At 37.0% G+C, this 13,851-nt stretch overlaps 2 protein-coding genes across 3 annotated transcripts; one reads left to right on the forward strand and one right to left on the reverse strand.

Annotated features, from left to right (window-relative positions):
- The first annotated feature begins 3,965 nt into the window (after positions 1 to 3,965).
- On the forward strand, positions 3,966 to 4,943 carry LOC116030789 (probable methyltransferase At1g27930). The gene has a single exon (XM_031273127.1). The coding sequence runs from the start codon at positions 4,106 to 4,108 to the stop codon at positions 4,937 to 4,939; it is 834 nt and encodes a 277-aa protein (XP_031128987.1). The 5' UTR covers positions 3,966 to 4,105; the 3' UTR covers positions 4,940 to 4,943.
- A 649-nt stretch (positions 4,944 to 5,592) lies between these two features.
- LOC116028635 (kinesin-like protein KIN-UB) lies at positions 5,593 to 13,516 on the reverse strand. 2 transcript variants are annotated; one of them, XM_031270409.1, is made up of 19 exons: positions 13,321 to 13,515; positions 11,995 to 12,095; positions 11,753 to 11,875; positions 11,272 to 11,457; positions 10,951 to 11,172; positions 10,705 to 10,861; positions 10,409 to 10,558; positions 10,179 to 10,267; positions 9,781 to 9,984; positions 9,318 to 9,437; positions 8,562 to 8,696; positions 8,329 to 8,463; positions 8,032 to 8,167; positions 7,851 to 7,943; positions 7,221 to 7,346; positions 6,958 to 7,083; positions 6,420 to 6,563; positions 6,151 to 6,279; positions 5,593 to 6,025 (listed from the first exon to the last, which is right to left on the reverse strand). In XM_031270409.1, the coding sequence occupies exons 1-19, from the start codon at positions 13,454 to 13,456 to the stop codon at positions 5,865 to 5,867; spliced, it is 2,673 nt and encodes an 890-aa protein (XP_031126269.1). In that variant the 5' UTR covers positions 13,457 to 13,515; the 3' UTR covers positions 5,593 to 5,864. The 2 variants fall into 2 exon arrangements, with proteins under 2 accessions (XP_031126269.1, XP_031126270.1); XM_031270410.1 differs by having other exon boundaries at positions 5,851 to 6,068; positions 13,321 to 13,516.
- Between the last annotated feature and the right edge of the window lie 335 nt (positions 13,517 to 13,851).

Below are 13,851 nucleotides of genomic sequence, written 5' to 3' on the forward strand. Positions count from 1 at the left end.
TTCCCAGGGGTCACCCATCCCGTAACTGCCGGAAGTCAAGCACGCTTAACCACAGAGTTCTTTGGCTATCTGGTTGTCATATCCTACTGAAAACCAATTGGTGATAGGTAGGTGGACATTAACTATTTAACCACATCCCTCCATGGTAAGCCACAGCGCCACGTCTCGAATCGAGCAGGGGCTGAACTCGGCCAACCTTGCTGAAGCCCAACACATGCGTACTGACGCGGCTAAACCCTGACCGGTCATTTAATGACCGGTCGGACGTCTAGACTGCCGCGTCAGTTGGCTTGCGTGCTGACGCGGCTAAACCCTGACGACCGGTCATTCAATGACCGGTCAAATCTTAACTGCCGTGTCAGTACGCATGCATCTGGCGCGGCTAAACCCTGACGGTCAAACCTTCAGTGCCGCGTCAGTAACACTGAGCGGTCACGTTTATTGTGCAGAACCCCGAAATGCATTTAAATTCGTATATAGGTTTTCCTGTATGTTGTTGTTGTGTTGTAAATGCACTTAATGTTTGTCCTTATCTTTTTAGATATCTCCCTATAAATAGGTTATACTATTCGCCACTTACTGGCCTTGTTTTGCCTTTTGTTTATGTTTTCAACTCAATTTTCTTATGTAAACTTTGTGCTTTTTATTCTAAGTACTTTGAAAATCAACAACCAATGATGCTTTTATGACAAGATCCGGTGGTGCTCTTATCATCATCGGATTTTATTTACTGTGCTTCACTTATAATTCGCGATTACAATGTTAATTTATTAGATGGAGGGGCTGTGAGAAATTGGAAAAATGGGCAGGTTTGTTATTGTATAACGTAATTAATTTTAATACATTTATAATTTATTATGTATAATTACAATTTAATACAATATGTCGCAGATATCTGTTCACCCCTCACTAGCCCCCATAACACTCCTGTGGAAGTGGTAGAAGAGACCTAAGCTCGAGCTCGATCCTAGGGTAGGAGTGAAATCAAAGTTTGTTTTCACTCCTGCAAAAACAAACTTTGATTGTTTAAATGAAATTTTATAAGGACGATCTTTAACTGAGTTTTGAGCTTAGTTTCGAGACTTCCACGTTCTAAGCACATCAAGAAGTATGTCCTGGCAAGTCTCGAGGGGGCAATTTGTAGACACAAAAAATTTGAACTACGTCTTGAGGGGGAAATTTGTTTATAGACGGATGCCTATAGTGCAAGGAAGTTTCGATATTGCAGTTAAAGATATAAGGTCGTTCCAACTCGTGTCAAGGAGTATTTTGAAGGATATGGGGTCGTTTCAACTCGTGCCAAAGAGCCTTGAGAGATATGAGGTTGTTTCAACTCGTGCCAAAGAGTCTTGAGAGATATGAGGTCGTTTCTACTCGTGCCAATGAGCCTTGAAGGATATGAGATCGTTTTAACTCATGCCAAGGAGTATCATTTAGCTTCCTCCATTTCAAATTTCATATGGGGTTTGCCCCCATATCGGTTGAAACATATGTGCGTATGAAGAGATGAGAGGTAGGGCTGTCCCACCGGGCGTGCCAATTTGTGAACAAATAAAATTGAATTATATCTATATTGAAATTCAAAATTATGGTTACAAGTAGTAACAATGCGGTATGGGTATAAGATCTCTGTGTAGTCCTCTGATTCTTCACTTGAATGCCTTAAACACTCCATTGAAGGGCATCTGGAATTCAAGTGGCTTGATCTTCAAATAAGAGCTTATATGTTTGTTCTTCGTTGAAGGGCCTCCGGGTTCAAATGGCTTAATCTTCAATAGAGGCTTGAATCAACGTGATTGGCATGATTTTCAAGATCATTTTATTGTGATCTCCTGAATAATATTTTCAAGATGTTTACATGACTTTTCCTAGGGTGTTTACATAGAAATGGGAGCTTCTATTTATAGTTGTAGGATAGAAGGGTTTGGATACGTTCAAACTCTTTTAATATTATCTAATTAAACAAATTAGATAATATCAATATTATCCAAAATCTATTCAAATATACTAACATTAAAAAATAATCATATTTATCAAATTTTTTATGTCAACAATCTTGATCAGAAGTTAGAACATCCTGAATATAAATTAAACAATTCGACATTAAATATAAGTTTTGAATTTGCAACATTCATTTTTAACATATAACATTAATAATGCCAAATAAAGACCTTGTGGTCTAGTGGCATCCGGTTTACACTTCCACATGGAAGGGAGTGGGTTCGAGCCTCAGTAGAGGAGTTGCTATGGACAAATACTACATTGTAGCTAAACCTGCCTTGCAATTCCTGAAGGGAATTGAGTAAGGGGATTCCCCCGAGGGGAAAGCGTAGCAAGGGGGGTAACGTTCCTTCTCTACTTTCTTAGTATTGTTTAGTACTACCTCAAGAATTGAGTACGCTCTTAGCATTAGCATTCCCCGGAGGGGAAAGCGTAGCAAGGGGGTAACGTTCCTTCTCTACTTTCTTAGTATTGTTTAGTACTACCTCAAGAATTGAGTACGCTCTTAGCATTACTACCCCCCGAGGGGAAAGCGTAGCAAGGGGGTAACGTTCCTTCTCTACTTTCTTAGTATTGTTTAGTACTACCTCAAGGGAGTAACGTTCCTTCTCTACTTTCTTAGTATTGTTTAGTACTACCTCAAGGGGGTAACGTTCCTTCTCTACTTTCTTAGTATTGTTTAGTACTACCTCAAGAATTGAGTAAGGGGCAGCCCGCTCTTAGCATTCTACCTCAAGAATTGAGTAAGGGGCAGCCCGCTCTTAGCATTCCCCCGAGGGGAATGAGTAAGGGGCAGCCCGCTCTTAGCATTCCCCCGAGGGGAAAGCGTAGCAAGGGGGTAACGTTCCTTCTCTACTTTCTTAGTATTGTTTAGTACTATACCTCAAGAATTGAGTAAGGGGCAGCCCGCTCTTAGCATTCCCCCGAGGGGAAAGCGTAGCAAGGGGGTAACGTTCCTTCTCTACTTTCTTAGTATTGTTTAGTACTACTTTGTATTGACCTTACAGACTTTACCTGCTTTATATTGACTTTGTATACCGATGTCAAGTATGCTTACTTTAACACATAGCTTAACGTCGGTTTTAACCCCTCTTTTTGTATTACTTTATATACTACCTTTATTGTCTTTATATACACCTTATGGTGTTTTAAAGTGTTATAAGGCTATACTATCTTATATGCACGTAGCGTTGTCGGGGAGTTAAGGTACCTCCTCTCTATGGCAGCTGCACTTATCACGTCTTGCACGAGGGCTTCCTTCCCCGTTAATAATTAGAGAAGACACACAAACTTGGCAAATTATAACATGGACTAGAGTTTACCTTGTATTGTGAAAAGTGACTCAAAATGATATGTATGTAGTTAGTTAACATATTATATGCCTGTAAATAAATTGAAATTACATAATATGTTAGAATTAATTTCATTTTTGGTCCTAGATTTATAGGTGACAATCCATTTATAATTATTTTTTGTTAGAAAATCCCTTTCGGCCCTAGTATTATTGTGACATGACCATTTTTTGTCTTCCGTCAACAAAATTGTGCAATTTTATAAAATACAAGAACATTAGGTCTTCAATTATAAATCTTTTTCAAGAAAATAAAAAATAAAAATAAAACGGGCAATAGGTCTTAATTTGTAATGACTATGTATTGTATTTACAAATTCTTAAAACTTAGAAACACAATTTATATTTTAGAAGTTCACAATTCTAATACTAAAAAATACACTGTTTAAGACCAGTGACCACCATATTTAATAACATTATTACCTGTGAATTTTATTTATGCCAGAAAGCCTTTAGCTTGCGTGTGCTAGTTTGAGATCCAAAAAACAGGGATCAGGAAACGAAACAGTCAAAATAAATTGCGTATTCTATAGTGGTTTAGGATCATTGTTGAACTAAGAATTCGGATGTTTGTAGTTCCGGGACAGCTTACACAAATGAATTAGTTACAAAATGCTTTTTTTTTTTTTTTTGAAAGCAAAGCAAATAATGCATTAATTAAAGAATGAACGAATACACAATCTGGGGGGCAAATGAATTAGTTACAAAATGCTAATATGCCTGTTTTTTCACAATTATTAATTAACAAATAACATGCCTTTTAAGATTGACCAAACATGGTTCCTGGGCATCCTGACAGTCGGCTTCATCGGCGGCGCAGTTTGCATTATGGCGTTCATCCAAACGGCGACGGCTCCGATCCTTTGCAAGACGGCTGGCATGCTAGCAGCCGCCGCCGCGGCGGGGAACTCGAGCTCGAGCCGGGCCCACCTCGTGGACGTCATCCTCCACTACGCCACGTCACGCCTCACCCCGCAACAAAGCGTCCAGGAGATTAGAATGAGCATGGAGGTGGTCCGGAAAGTGGGGCCCGCCAATTTCCTAGTTTTCGGGCTGGGCTACGACTCCCTAATGTGGGCGGCCCTCAACCTGGGCGGCACCACCTTGTTCCTGGAAGACGACCCGAAATTCTACGACGCGATTACGGGCCCGAACCCGAACATAACCGCCCACCTGGTGAAGTACACCACGAAGATGTCGGAGGCGGGGGAGCTGGTCCAGCATTTTAGGAACGAGGCGGAATGCTCCGCCACGAGGTCGTTCCTGCGCGGAAACCGCCGGTGCCGGCTGGCTCTTCACATGCTTCCCGACGAGGTTTACGACGTGGAGTGGGACCTGATCTTGATCGACGGCCCCAAAGACTCTTACTCGGGGGCGCCGGGGCGGATGGCGCCCATTTACTCCGCCGCCGTCATGGCGCGTAACCGGAAGCGGTCGGGGGTCACGCATGTGTTCTTGCACGATGTGCACCGCAAAGTAGAGAAAGTGTACGCCGAGCTCTTCTTGTGTAGGAAATATTTAGTGGATGCGGTGGGGAACCTTTGGCATTTCCAAATCCCACCCACTTCCAATACTCATTTTTGCTAGGGTTTTTTTTTTTTTTTTCTATTTATTATTTTTGGTACATAAAAGAAATTAAGTGACAAAAATTATTCCATTTCCAAGTTAAATTTAACTTTACAATGCCATTAGTAAAATTTTTTTTTTAAAAAAATTGAAGAAATAATAGAGCAAAACTCCAACATAAAATAAATATTAAACTTGATCGCAAAACTCGAAATCACGCTTTGTGCGAAATCAATGCTTATTAGGCGAATCATGGTCCACACATCTATGTAAACAATGTATATGGTACATTATTTCTATGCGTTTATTTTTATAAGTAATGTTCATTATTTGAATGTGTACAAGATAGTATGAAAACAACTTGATAGTTCATTATTTATATGCATAAGATCCCTTATTTAATTTAGGCATATATGTTCTATGCTCATTTCTGCTGTATATGAGATTCATTATTTGTTTCAGTAAATCTAAATTCACTATTTGTATAAATAAAGTTTACTATTTGTATGCATAAAATTTACTATTTGTGTAAATGTATTTTGATGCATAGTTCACGGTAAAATTTGCCTATTAAAACAATTTGACCAACTCAATTGATTGGTTATACCGCTCATCTCAGTAAAATGACAAATTTGGTTGACTATACAAACCTCAACTTTACTGATTCGGGTTAGGAAATGAAAAATGAAGCAATGATTTCATTAGCTTTTAATTGGATTACATACATCTATTTATACGGAGAACAAAGCTGAAGCACAAAAGAAGTCGTTTACAACCTAGCCGCTATATGAAAATGAAATGCCCAATTAAGCCTTAATATATTCTCCAACAAAACTAAGTACAAGAAGCAAGTACCAAATCCTGCGGCAATGCCCGGCCCTTCGCTTTGAACTAACACCCCAACATAATACAAGGCTGGCCAGAACCAACATTAGCTAGCATAGATCTATAGCTCTATGTGTATGCGCCGCATTTCGGCTAGGAAGGTTGTGCTTGAACCCAAAGTCCGCCGTGCAAGAGCCCTTATGTCATCCCTGGTGCATTCACGCGATATCCGGCATAGCTCCCAAAGGGCTCCACCACTAATCATGTCTCTTGCATTTTCCTCTGAGAAAAGGGATTAAAAATAAAAACAAAAAGTTTTGCATCTCTGCACCAATGAGGAGGTAAAAAATAAAAACCTCTACTACTGTTTGCCTATTCTGATCTTCCTCATATAACGGAGTCCTTACCGTGTTGTGCCAGGTGGCAGAGTGCAAGCTCAACGTGACGTCTAATAAGTGAGGCTTCATTGTTGGCATTCTTTATGATCCATGGTAGTGCCCCGTCTTCTATCAGAAGGGATCGTCCAGTTTTGGTGCCTACAAGGGTGTCAGCATTATGATAGAGATACGAACAAATCATAATGTCATTTCGTTGTTAGTTGTAAAATTTAGTAAACAAAAAGATATTCTGCAGACTCCCATGTCATTTGTTGCACAATGTTGAGTTGGGCACTCACCCTGAGCAGAAGATCTGGACTCACACTTGGCAAAATTGGCAAGTCCCCGTGCGACTTGGGAAAGAACATCTGGATGCCTAGATCTCACCATTCCTAACAATGCCCTAATGCCACCTTCAGACCTTAGCCCAATCTGCAGTTTATCTGTGGAAAAAATAGTGTTATATTCTAAGATTGGGCCAATGTCACTCAAGTGGGTTATAATGCACATGGGCCAAACCACACTAAAAAATTTAATTCAATTAATTAGCTAGCCTAACCTATGACCTTATAAACTCATATGTTCTCTCTTATATTTTCAATGTGGACTCTTAACAAATAGATAAGTTCAGCACATTTATTAAGCAATAGAATTGACAGGAAATGAATACACTCAAAAACATAAGTCGGGAAGGTTTCTATGAAATAAGAATGCACCACAATATTGGTATTTCCAACTCAAGAGTGTATATAAATGCCATCCTTTTTACTCTATTGAAAATTCATTTTCAAATTGTCTAACCAGAAAAGTTGACCTTTTTAATGCAAATAAGCTTACCATTGCCACATAGATTTGCAATAGCTCCAGCAACCATTCGTAGAGTCTGAGGATCCTCAGCATCAGATGCAGTCATTGCCAGTAGACCAACCCCCCCTTGAGCCATAATAAGCTCCTGGTTTGCTTCTACACAGACAAGAAAGAAATCTCTTAGATGACAAGCACTAAAGTCAAAATAGAAAGTACAAACACGAAACTGAAAGACAGCCAACCATGAAAAAAAATCCAAAAACAGTGAAAGTGAAAGAGAAACGCATTCTCACCATTCATTGCAAGATTTGCAATTGCACCAGCTGCTATTCTGCGAATAGTTTCATCCTCAGAACTTCTAAGAAGAATCAGTAATGAAGACAGGCCACCAGCTTCAACTATTTTCTCCTGATTTGCTTCTGCAGAATGCAGGAAAAGCAGGACAGAATAATACATTCAGAAAAAACTAAATATTCCAATGTCAAATTACACAAAAAAAAAAAACATTTTATCTACCTAAATATATCTGTCAACAGATAGTAATAAATTTAACTAAAAATAGATTATCATTGTCCATGATGTATAAGTTCACCTCTGCAATTAAAAAATTGTAAGTACAACAATTAGAACAGAAATCAGCTTGTTTTTTTTTTTTTTTATTAATTTAGAAGAAAACAACCTTCTCCTAGGATTTAGACAACCAATTTGCATCACCAGAAGTCAAGAGATGACTGAATAAATGAATAAAATAATAGTTAAACAAACTCTCCTCCTTGTCCCTGTTATTTTGTTCTCACTCACTCTCTCTCTCTCTGTTCACTTCTGAAACAAGAAAATAAAATATTTCATGTAGCTTAGCTAAATGAAAAGATATCCAGATCTTATTTTTGAATGGATGAGGTCATGAGGTGGAGTAAGATCACCTTCTGCTGCTAGGTTGGCAATTACTTTTACAGCATGAATCTGCACACAAGCATCTTCAGACTCAAGTAGTGACAAAATCTTGTGTAGTCCAACTGCACTTTGATTGGATAAAACTAGTTAAATGCACGAATATTTTGAACACCTGTTTCAAATGGCATACAGTATAAAATTAAGTGAAACCTTGTCCATGGAGATAGGTGATTGCCCCTCTCTCCCCATTATTGCTATCTTTATATGGCAGATGTCTAAGTGGAGACGGAGAATCTAGACCAGAAAGCAAACTGCCATTTCCATCTCTATCAGGACTGTTTCTAATCTATGAACATGATGACAAAGTTAGCTAGCTTCATTTAAGTGGATTCAACAAAAATAAGAACCCAGCCCCTTCTATTTTGTGAAGTCAAGGATGGTACTGAAACCCAAATGCATTAGGAAGTAGAGAACCAATCTGATATTGAGAGTTGTAAAAGACCATACTAGACCAGCGTGCAAAGTCAGATGAGACAATTGGCTTTTCAAGATGTTCACTTCTTCTTCCAGCCTCTTTTTCTGACGAGTCTCTTCTTCCAGCACTTTTTGGAGGTTTACAATGTCAGAATTTCCACCTTTTAGCTACACAAGTAATAAATCACATTTATAATTGCGATCCTACAATCAAGGAATTGCAACACATGCAATCATTTGAGAAATTGGATCCTTTCATAAATTACTTCTGGTTCTGAAAACTTCATAATCTGATCTTTGAGCTTGTTGGTTTCCTCTTCTGCTGCTTTTCTTATTTTAATTTCATTATGTAGCAACTTCTTCAGCTCAGTCACTTCCTCAGTACAAAACCCCTTTTGGCCCTGCATGAAAACAATTAAGACATCTCAAACCAAATAGAGAAGAAAAGCAAATAAAGTTGTTCTGTTCAGAAAAGTGAAACTGGTGGTGGAAGGAAATAGACACCCTAGAGCTCATCTTCATTTTATCCAGAAGTTCTCATAACAATTCAACCAAAAAAATTTAGACTAAGTTGAAAGAGAAATTTAGTCTACCAAAGAAATTTTATAATTATGATTAGAGTACGTTGAAAGAGGAGATCAGTGAACACCAACTTCCAATGGATATATTAATGAGTTGGACACAAGCTCTTTGCCTAATAGAAGCACAAGAGAGCATTACGAACACCAATGTAAATGAAAAATACACAGCAACCCTTCCAGTATTTGTTTATGAAAGATAATAATACAATGTTTTTAGGCTCTTGCATAATTCCTTTAGCTTCCTTTATAAAAATAAACTTAAGTAACCAACATGAAAAACCTATATGCACCTTATGATAAACAGCATGTGAGATGCTCAAATATTCCCAATTCCTATCTACCCTACTCCAACTTTCTAACATTTTCTGTTCTTCAATCAGGCAAATCGGGGGATATAATAGTAAAAGTACACCATGTTAGTAAGTTATAAAAGCAGACCACCTCTCCTAAATATGTTCCATCAGTGATACCATTGCTTGGATGCTGTTGTTGATTAAGCATCTTTTCTTCCAGCTTCTTAATTGATTCCATATATTCCATCTGGCATTTCAATTTCTCCTCCTGCAAGTCCAACATTAAATGTAAAATTAACCAAAGCAAATAAAAATGATATTGGAAAGAGTTTAAATAAAATCCAACCAATGCAAGGCACTAGCTTAAATAAAATAAGCAAATAAATAAACAACTATTATAGATACATCAATAAATAGATGGATGGATTTACAGTTGAAGTTAATGCACAGAATTGACATTTTATATGGAAATATATTTACACATTTGACTTTTAAAGTAATTTTAAACTAGGATTCTGATTTCTCAGGGCACTATAAATTATGATAACATGTTAGTTATTACATGTATAATAAGGTCTTTGAACATGTCAAATGAGAATAGTGGAAACGACCTTTAACTCTTCTGCATAATTCCCTTCAGCCTCAGAGATGTGCTTTTGTGCTTCTAACCTGATTTTCTTAACCTCATCCTCGAAAGACTTTTGTTGTCTTTCATTTTCAGCAATAAGTTTGTCAACCTGTACCTGAAGCCCTTTGCACAAACTTTTGTAATCACATTCCTCCTTAATTTTCAACACATTCTCCACCTTCATAGCCTGTATAAAATGGGAACCCAAAATTAGCAACAATTATCACCATTGCTTCAATGTCATAATATGCTGGTTAAAATAAAGAAATCAATCATAACTAGCAACAAGATATGAAAAATGTTTGACTACAACATTCTGTTCCAAGGCAATACTCATAGTCTTGCAACTTACAAATAAACAACTAAAATCCAATAGCTTACCCTTTGTCCAAACAAAATAGTACTTGCTGTCTCAGCTCGATGGCATGATGATGGCCCAATGGTCACAACTAGTGATGTTCTTGATGTACCTGGAACAGAACATGAACAAGTACAATTTCTAAGGTAAGTTGGTGCTCCTGCCTCATTATTTTAGAGGAATGAATTAGGGTTTTCTTTTTGGGGAAAAGGAGAGTAAGTCACTAGCCCATTCAGTACAAATACAAGCTCACCTCCAAATGAATCTTTTAGTAATCGTGTAAGTTTTGAATCTCGGAATGGTACATGAGCACTATTTTCTGCCAAAGCATTTATGCACTTCCCTAATGCACTTAGTGAAAGATTGATAGATTTGGCTTCTTCTAACACAAGCCCTTCACTTCCTGGAAGATATCATAATGAAAATTATCCCCCATTGTAAAGATTTTCAAATTGAGTAGCATGGACATCTAGACATTAGCATCAGATAATAAGCAAAATATAAAGGCATTGTAGTTTCTAATTAAATCTAGACAATTCAGAGGCATACCTGATTTGAGCACTCGCTCAGAACCAGCAAGATCCACTAGAACTAGTTTGCCTTTCCTGAGCATGGGTGGCTTAAAATTCAGGGCCGGATGTGAAGAGATGTCGTATTCACCAGTCAAATCAGATTCTATTTCAGACACAGACTTCTTAATGTGCACCTATCCAATTCATGCATATTCAGTAACTAGCAAATTTACATACATAAGAATGATTAATGCATTTGAATACCCAAAAAAAAGTCATTTACCATGAGAATAGCATGACTACGAGAAGATTCTGTATTCATCCTTGTGTTAGCAGCATATCTATGACCTTCCCCCAACTGTAACAGTTCTAAAAAACTTTGATGGTCTCGGACCTCAACTACTGTTGCCCCTGGTAGGGAAATGTCACCACTTATTTGGTCTTCAATTATAGCAATATTATCATTTGCAGGATTAAGAAGGTCTTGGATTGTTTCCATATAAAGCTGCGTAGACATGAAGAAAGAAATACTTTTATTACTAAAGAAAATTGAATTGACAGCAAACTTATCCAAAGATTTTGAAAGTACTCCGTATGTGTAAACCTGCAAGTATGACACTGAAACTGAATCAGTCTCTAGGCATGTATTAGCAAGAATTTCTTCCATTGAGCGAACCATAATACCACGGGCAGAGGGGTCTTCTTCTCCAAGTTGTCCAAGAGTATAGGTTTTCCCAGTGCCAGTTTGACCATAAGCCATCACTGTCCCATTGTAACCCTCCAAGACACTCTATAAATGACCAGGAGATTAAATAGAAAAGGGAAAATATCAGTAAGAATTAATTCCTGAACAAATTTAAACCTGCATTTAAAAATAACAAACTAAAAACCTTTAATAAGCAAAGCCTTCAATTTTTGAAAATATCATAAGAGACTTTATCCCTATAAATTACACTTCCTTCTTGTCCTTCTCTTTAGATCTTGGAAAATATTTTCAAAAAAGAAAAAAAAAATATTTTGATTTTTCTAACCCTGCAAGTTTGAGGGCTTTAAAGGCAGCAAATTAAAGAATAAAGAATACAGACCTGCACAACAGGTTTTGCAACCACTTCATAGACACGCTTTTGTGATGCAGATTCAGTTAATATCTCATCGAACTCGTAGACATCTGTATCCCAGTTGTTCTTCCGAAGTTTCAATCTTTTCAGCTAGCCCATCAAAACAATGAAAGGCATCAATACCAAGCAATTTTCACAAATTAATTATTCATACAGTAAATGCAAAATTTAAATAGTTTTAACCAAATCAATCAAATATATGTTAGAACCTCTGGTTGCAGTTCCACACAATCAGCAAAATCTGCATCTGCTGCCAACTCCTCAGCATTTCGAGGTCTCAATCTTACAGCAACTCTAACTCTTCCAGAAACTATAAGGGACAACAAAAATACATTTCATATTGAAAGTAACAAAATGACCATAATACTAATTTGATATCAGACATCATTGCATCTTCAAATTAGTCAAACCCTCAAGAGATTCACACAAGTTGACAAAGTAACAAAGCGAATTAAGAGAAAGACAAAGAGAGGACTAAAATAAAATGCAAAAGAATTTATTCGTAGAAATTAATTATTAATTGAAAAATATGAGATTTCAGAAACCAAAACACATTGATTGTACAAGCAATAATGATAAAACTATTAAACTAATCAAAATACTCTTTACATTAGTCAAGTGTACATAGGAGTGTAAGTGAAGAAATACACTGGTTTTTAGATGAAAAGTATTCGGGTAGGATGACTTCATCACTCTTTAATAACAAACTAGTTTAGAATTTCAAAAGACAAAAATCCAATAAAATAAAGACTTAAAAGTGTATTTAAAGTGTATTTTGCAATGTCATTGAATTATTGTGTAGGCACACAAAATAATTGAAAGATCTAAGGTAGATGCTAACAATAATTAGCCATTAACTTGAATGAGTTTATGGAAAACATTGATTATGGTTATTTTTTACTGTTAAATTTGCATAATTCAAAGCTAAAGAGCTAATAATTTCAAAATTAGTCATGTGTAATAACTAATAAGCAGGGACAAAAAGGCAGGATCCTTTGCTATAATCCATCACCAGCTACGGACCTCTCAACTAAAGTCGTTCAGTTTCACTAAGAATTCAAGGTACAATGGTTTAGTCTTAAACGGATTTGTTGAATAGTTAAACGTACTACTTGCAAAAGGCTAAACCAGTTATATATACGAATCAGTATAGCTTTTTATGCATTGGAATTTCAAAATAACTAAGATCGGAAAGAATTCCAACTCCTTGATTTACATAGATACGAAATTCGAAATACGCATTTGATAGCTAAAATTTCACAGAGCTACATTTCAACAATAGATTACTCGTATGCTCAAATAAAGAAGTCCACTCATCACTTTGTTGAATTACTAACGCAAGACATTTGCGCAGATGAATCACTGAAAAACGAGTGATAAGATCACGTAGCAAAAAAAAAAAAAAAAAACTCGAATAATGATAATAGAAGCTCGTGTTAAAAGTGAACATATTTTCACATTGAAAAGTAGAGCACGATTTTGAGTTGATCTCAAGCACATTGTTCAAACAAAATGAAATGGAGTTGTAAAAGTACCGGCATCAGCGATACCGAGAGTGGAGACGTTGCTACAGCGGCGGACATTAGAAGTTGACGGTGAAAGCTTCGATTTGGAAGTTCTTAGATTAGGTGACTTGTGATTGCCATTCCTGTAACCACCGCCAGAAGCCATTACCTCCACCTCTAAACAAAGGGAAGGAGCTGAGTATGTTTACAGCTTTCACGCACGAAATCGTGTATGTTATATATGGGGCCAGGAAGTGAATGAGTTCAAACAATTAGGGGGCAAGGGAGAGAGGGAGAGTGGGGTCCAGCCACAGTGAAAAGGCAGATGCGGTCGGGGTTAGTGATCGTCAAAATACTATAAACCAATAACCTGGAATTATTATAAACTTTTTTTTCATCAAAAAAAATAAACTCTTTTAATTTAAAAGGAAATATGATATATTAATCAACTAAATCACATCTCAATCAGTCCAAAATGATCAAAGGCAGAATAGAAATCCAAGAGATACATTCAAACATGGAACACGTTACTTTAACTAATTGAAGAGCAACCTCTACTTG

This window comes from Ipomoea triloba, chromosome 9 (genome assembly GCF_003576645.1).
Source record: "Ipomoea triloba cultivar NCNSP0323 chromosome 9, ASM357664v1".
Taxonomy (NCBI): domain Eukaryota; kingdom Viridiplantae; phylum Streptophyta; class Magnoliopsida; order Solanales; family Convolvulaceae; genus Ipomoea; species Ipomoea triloba.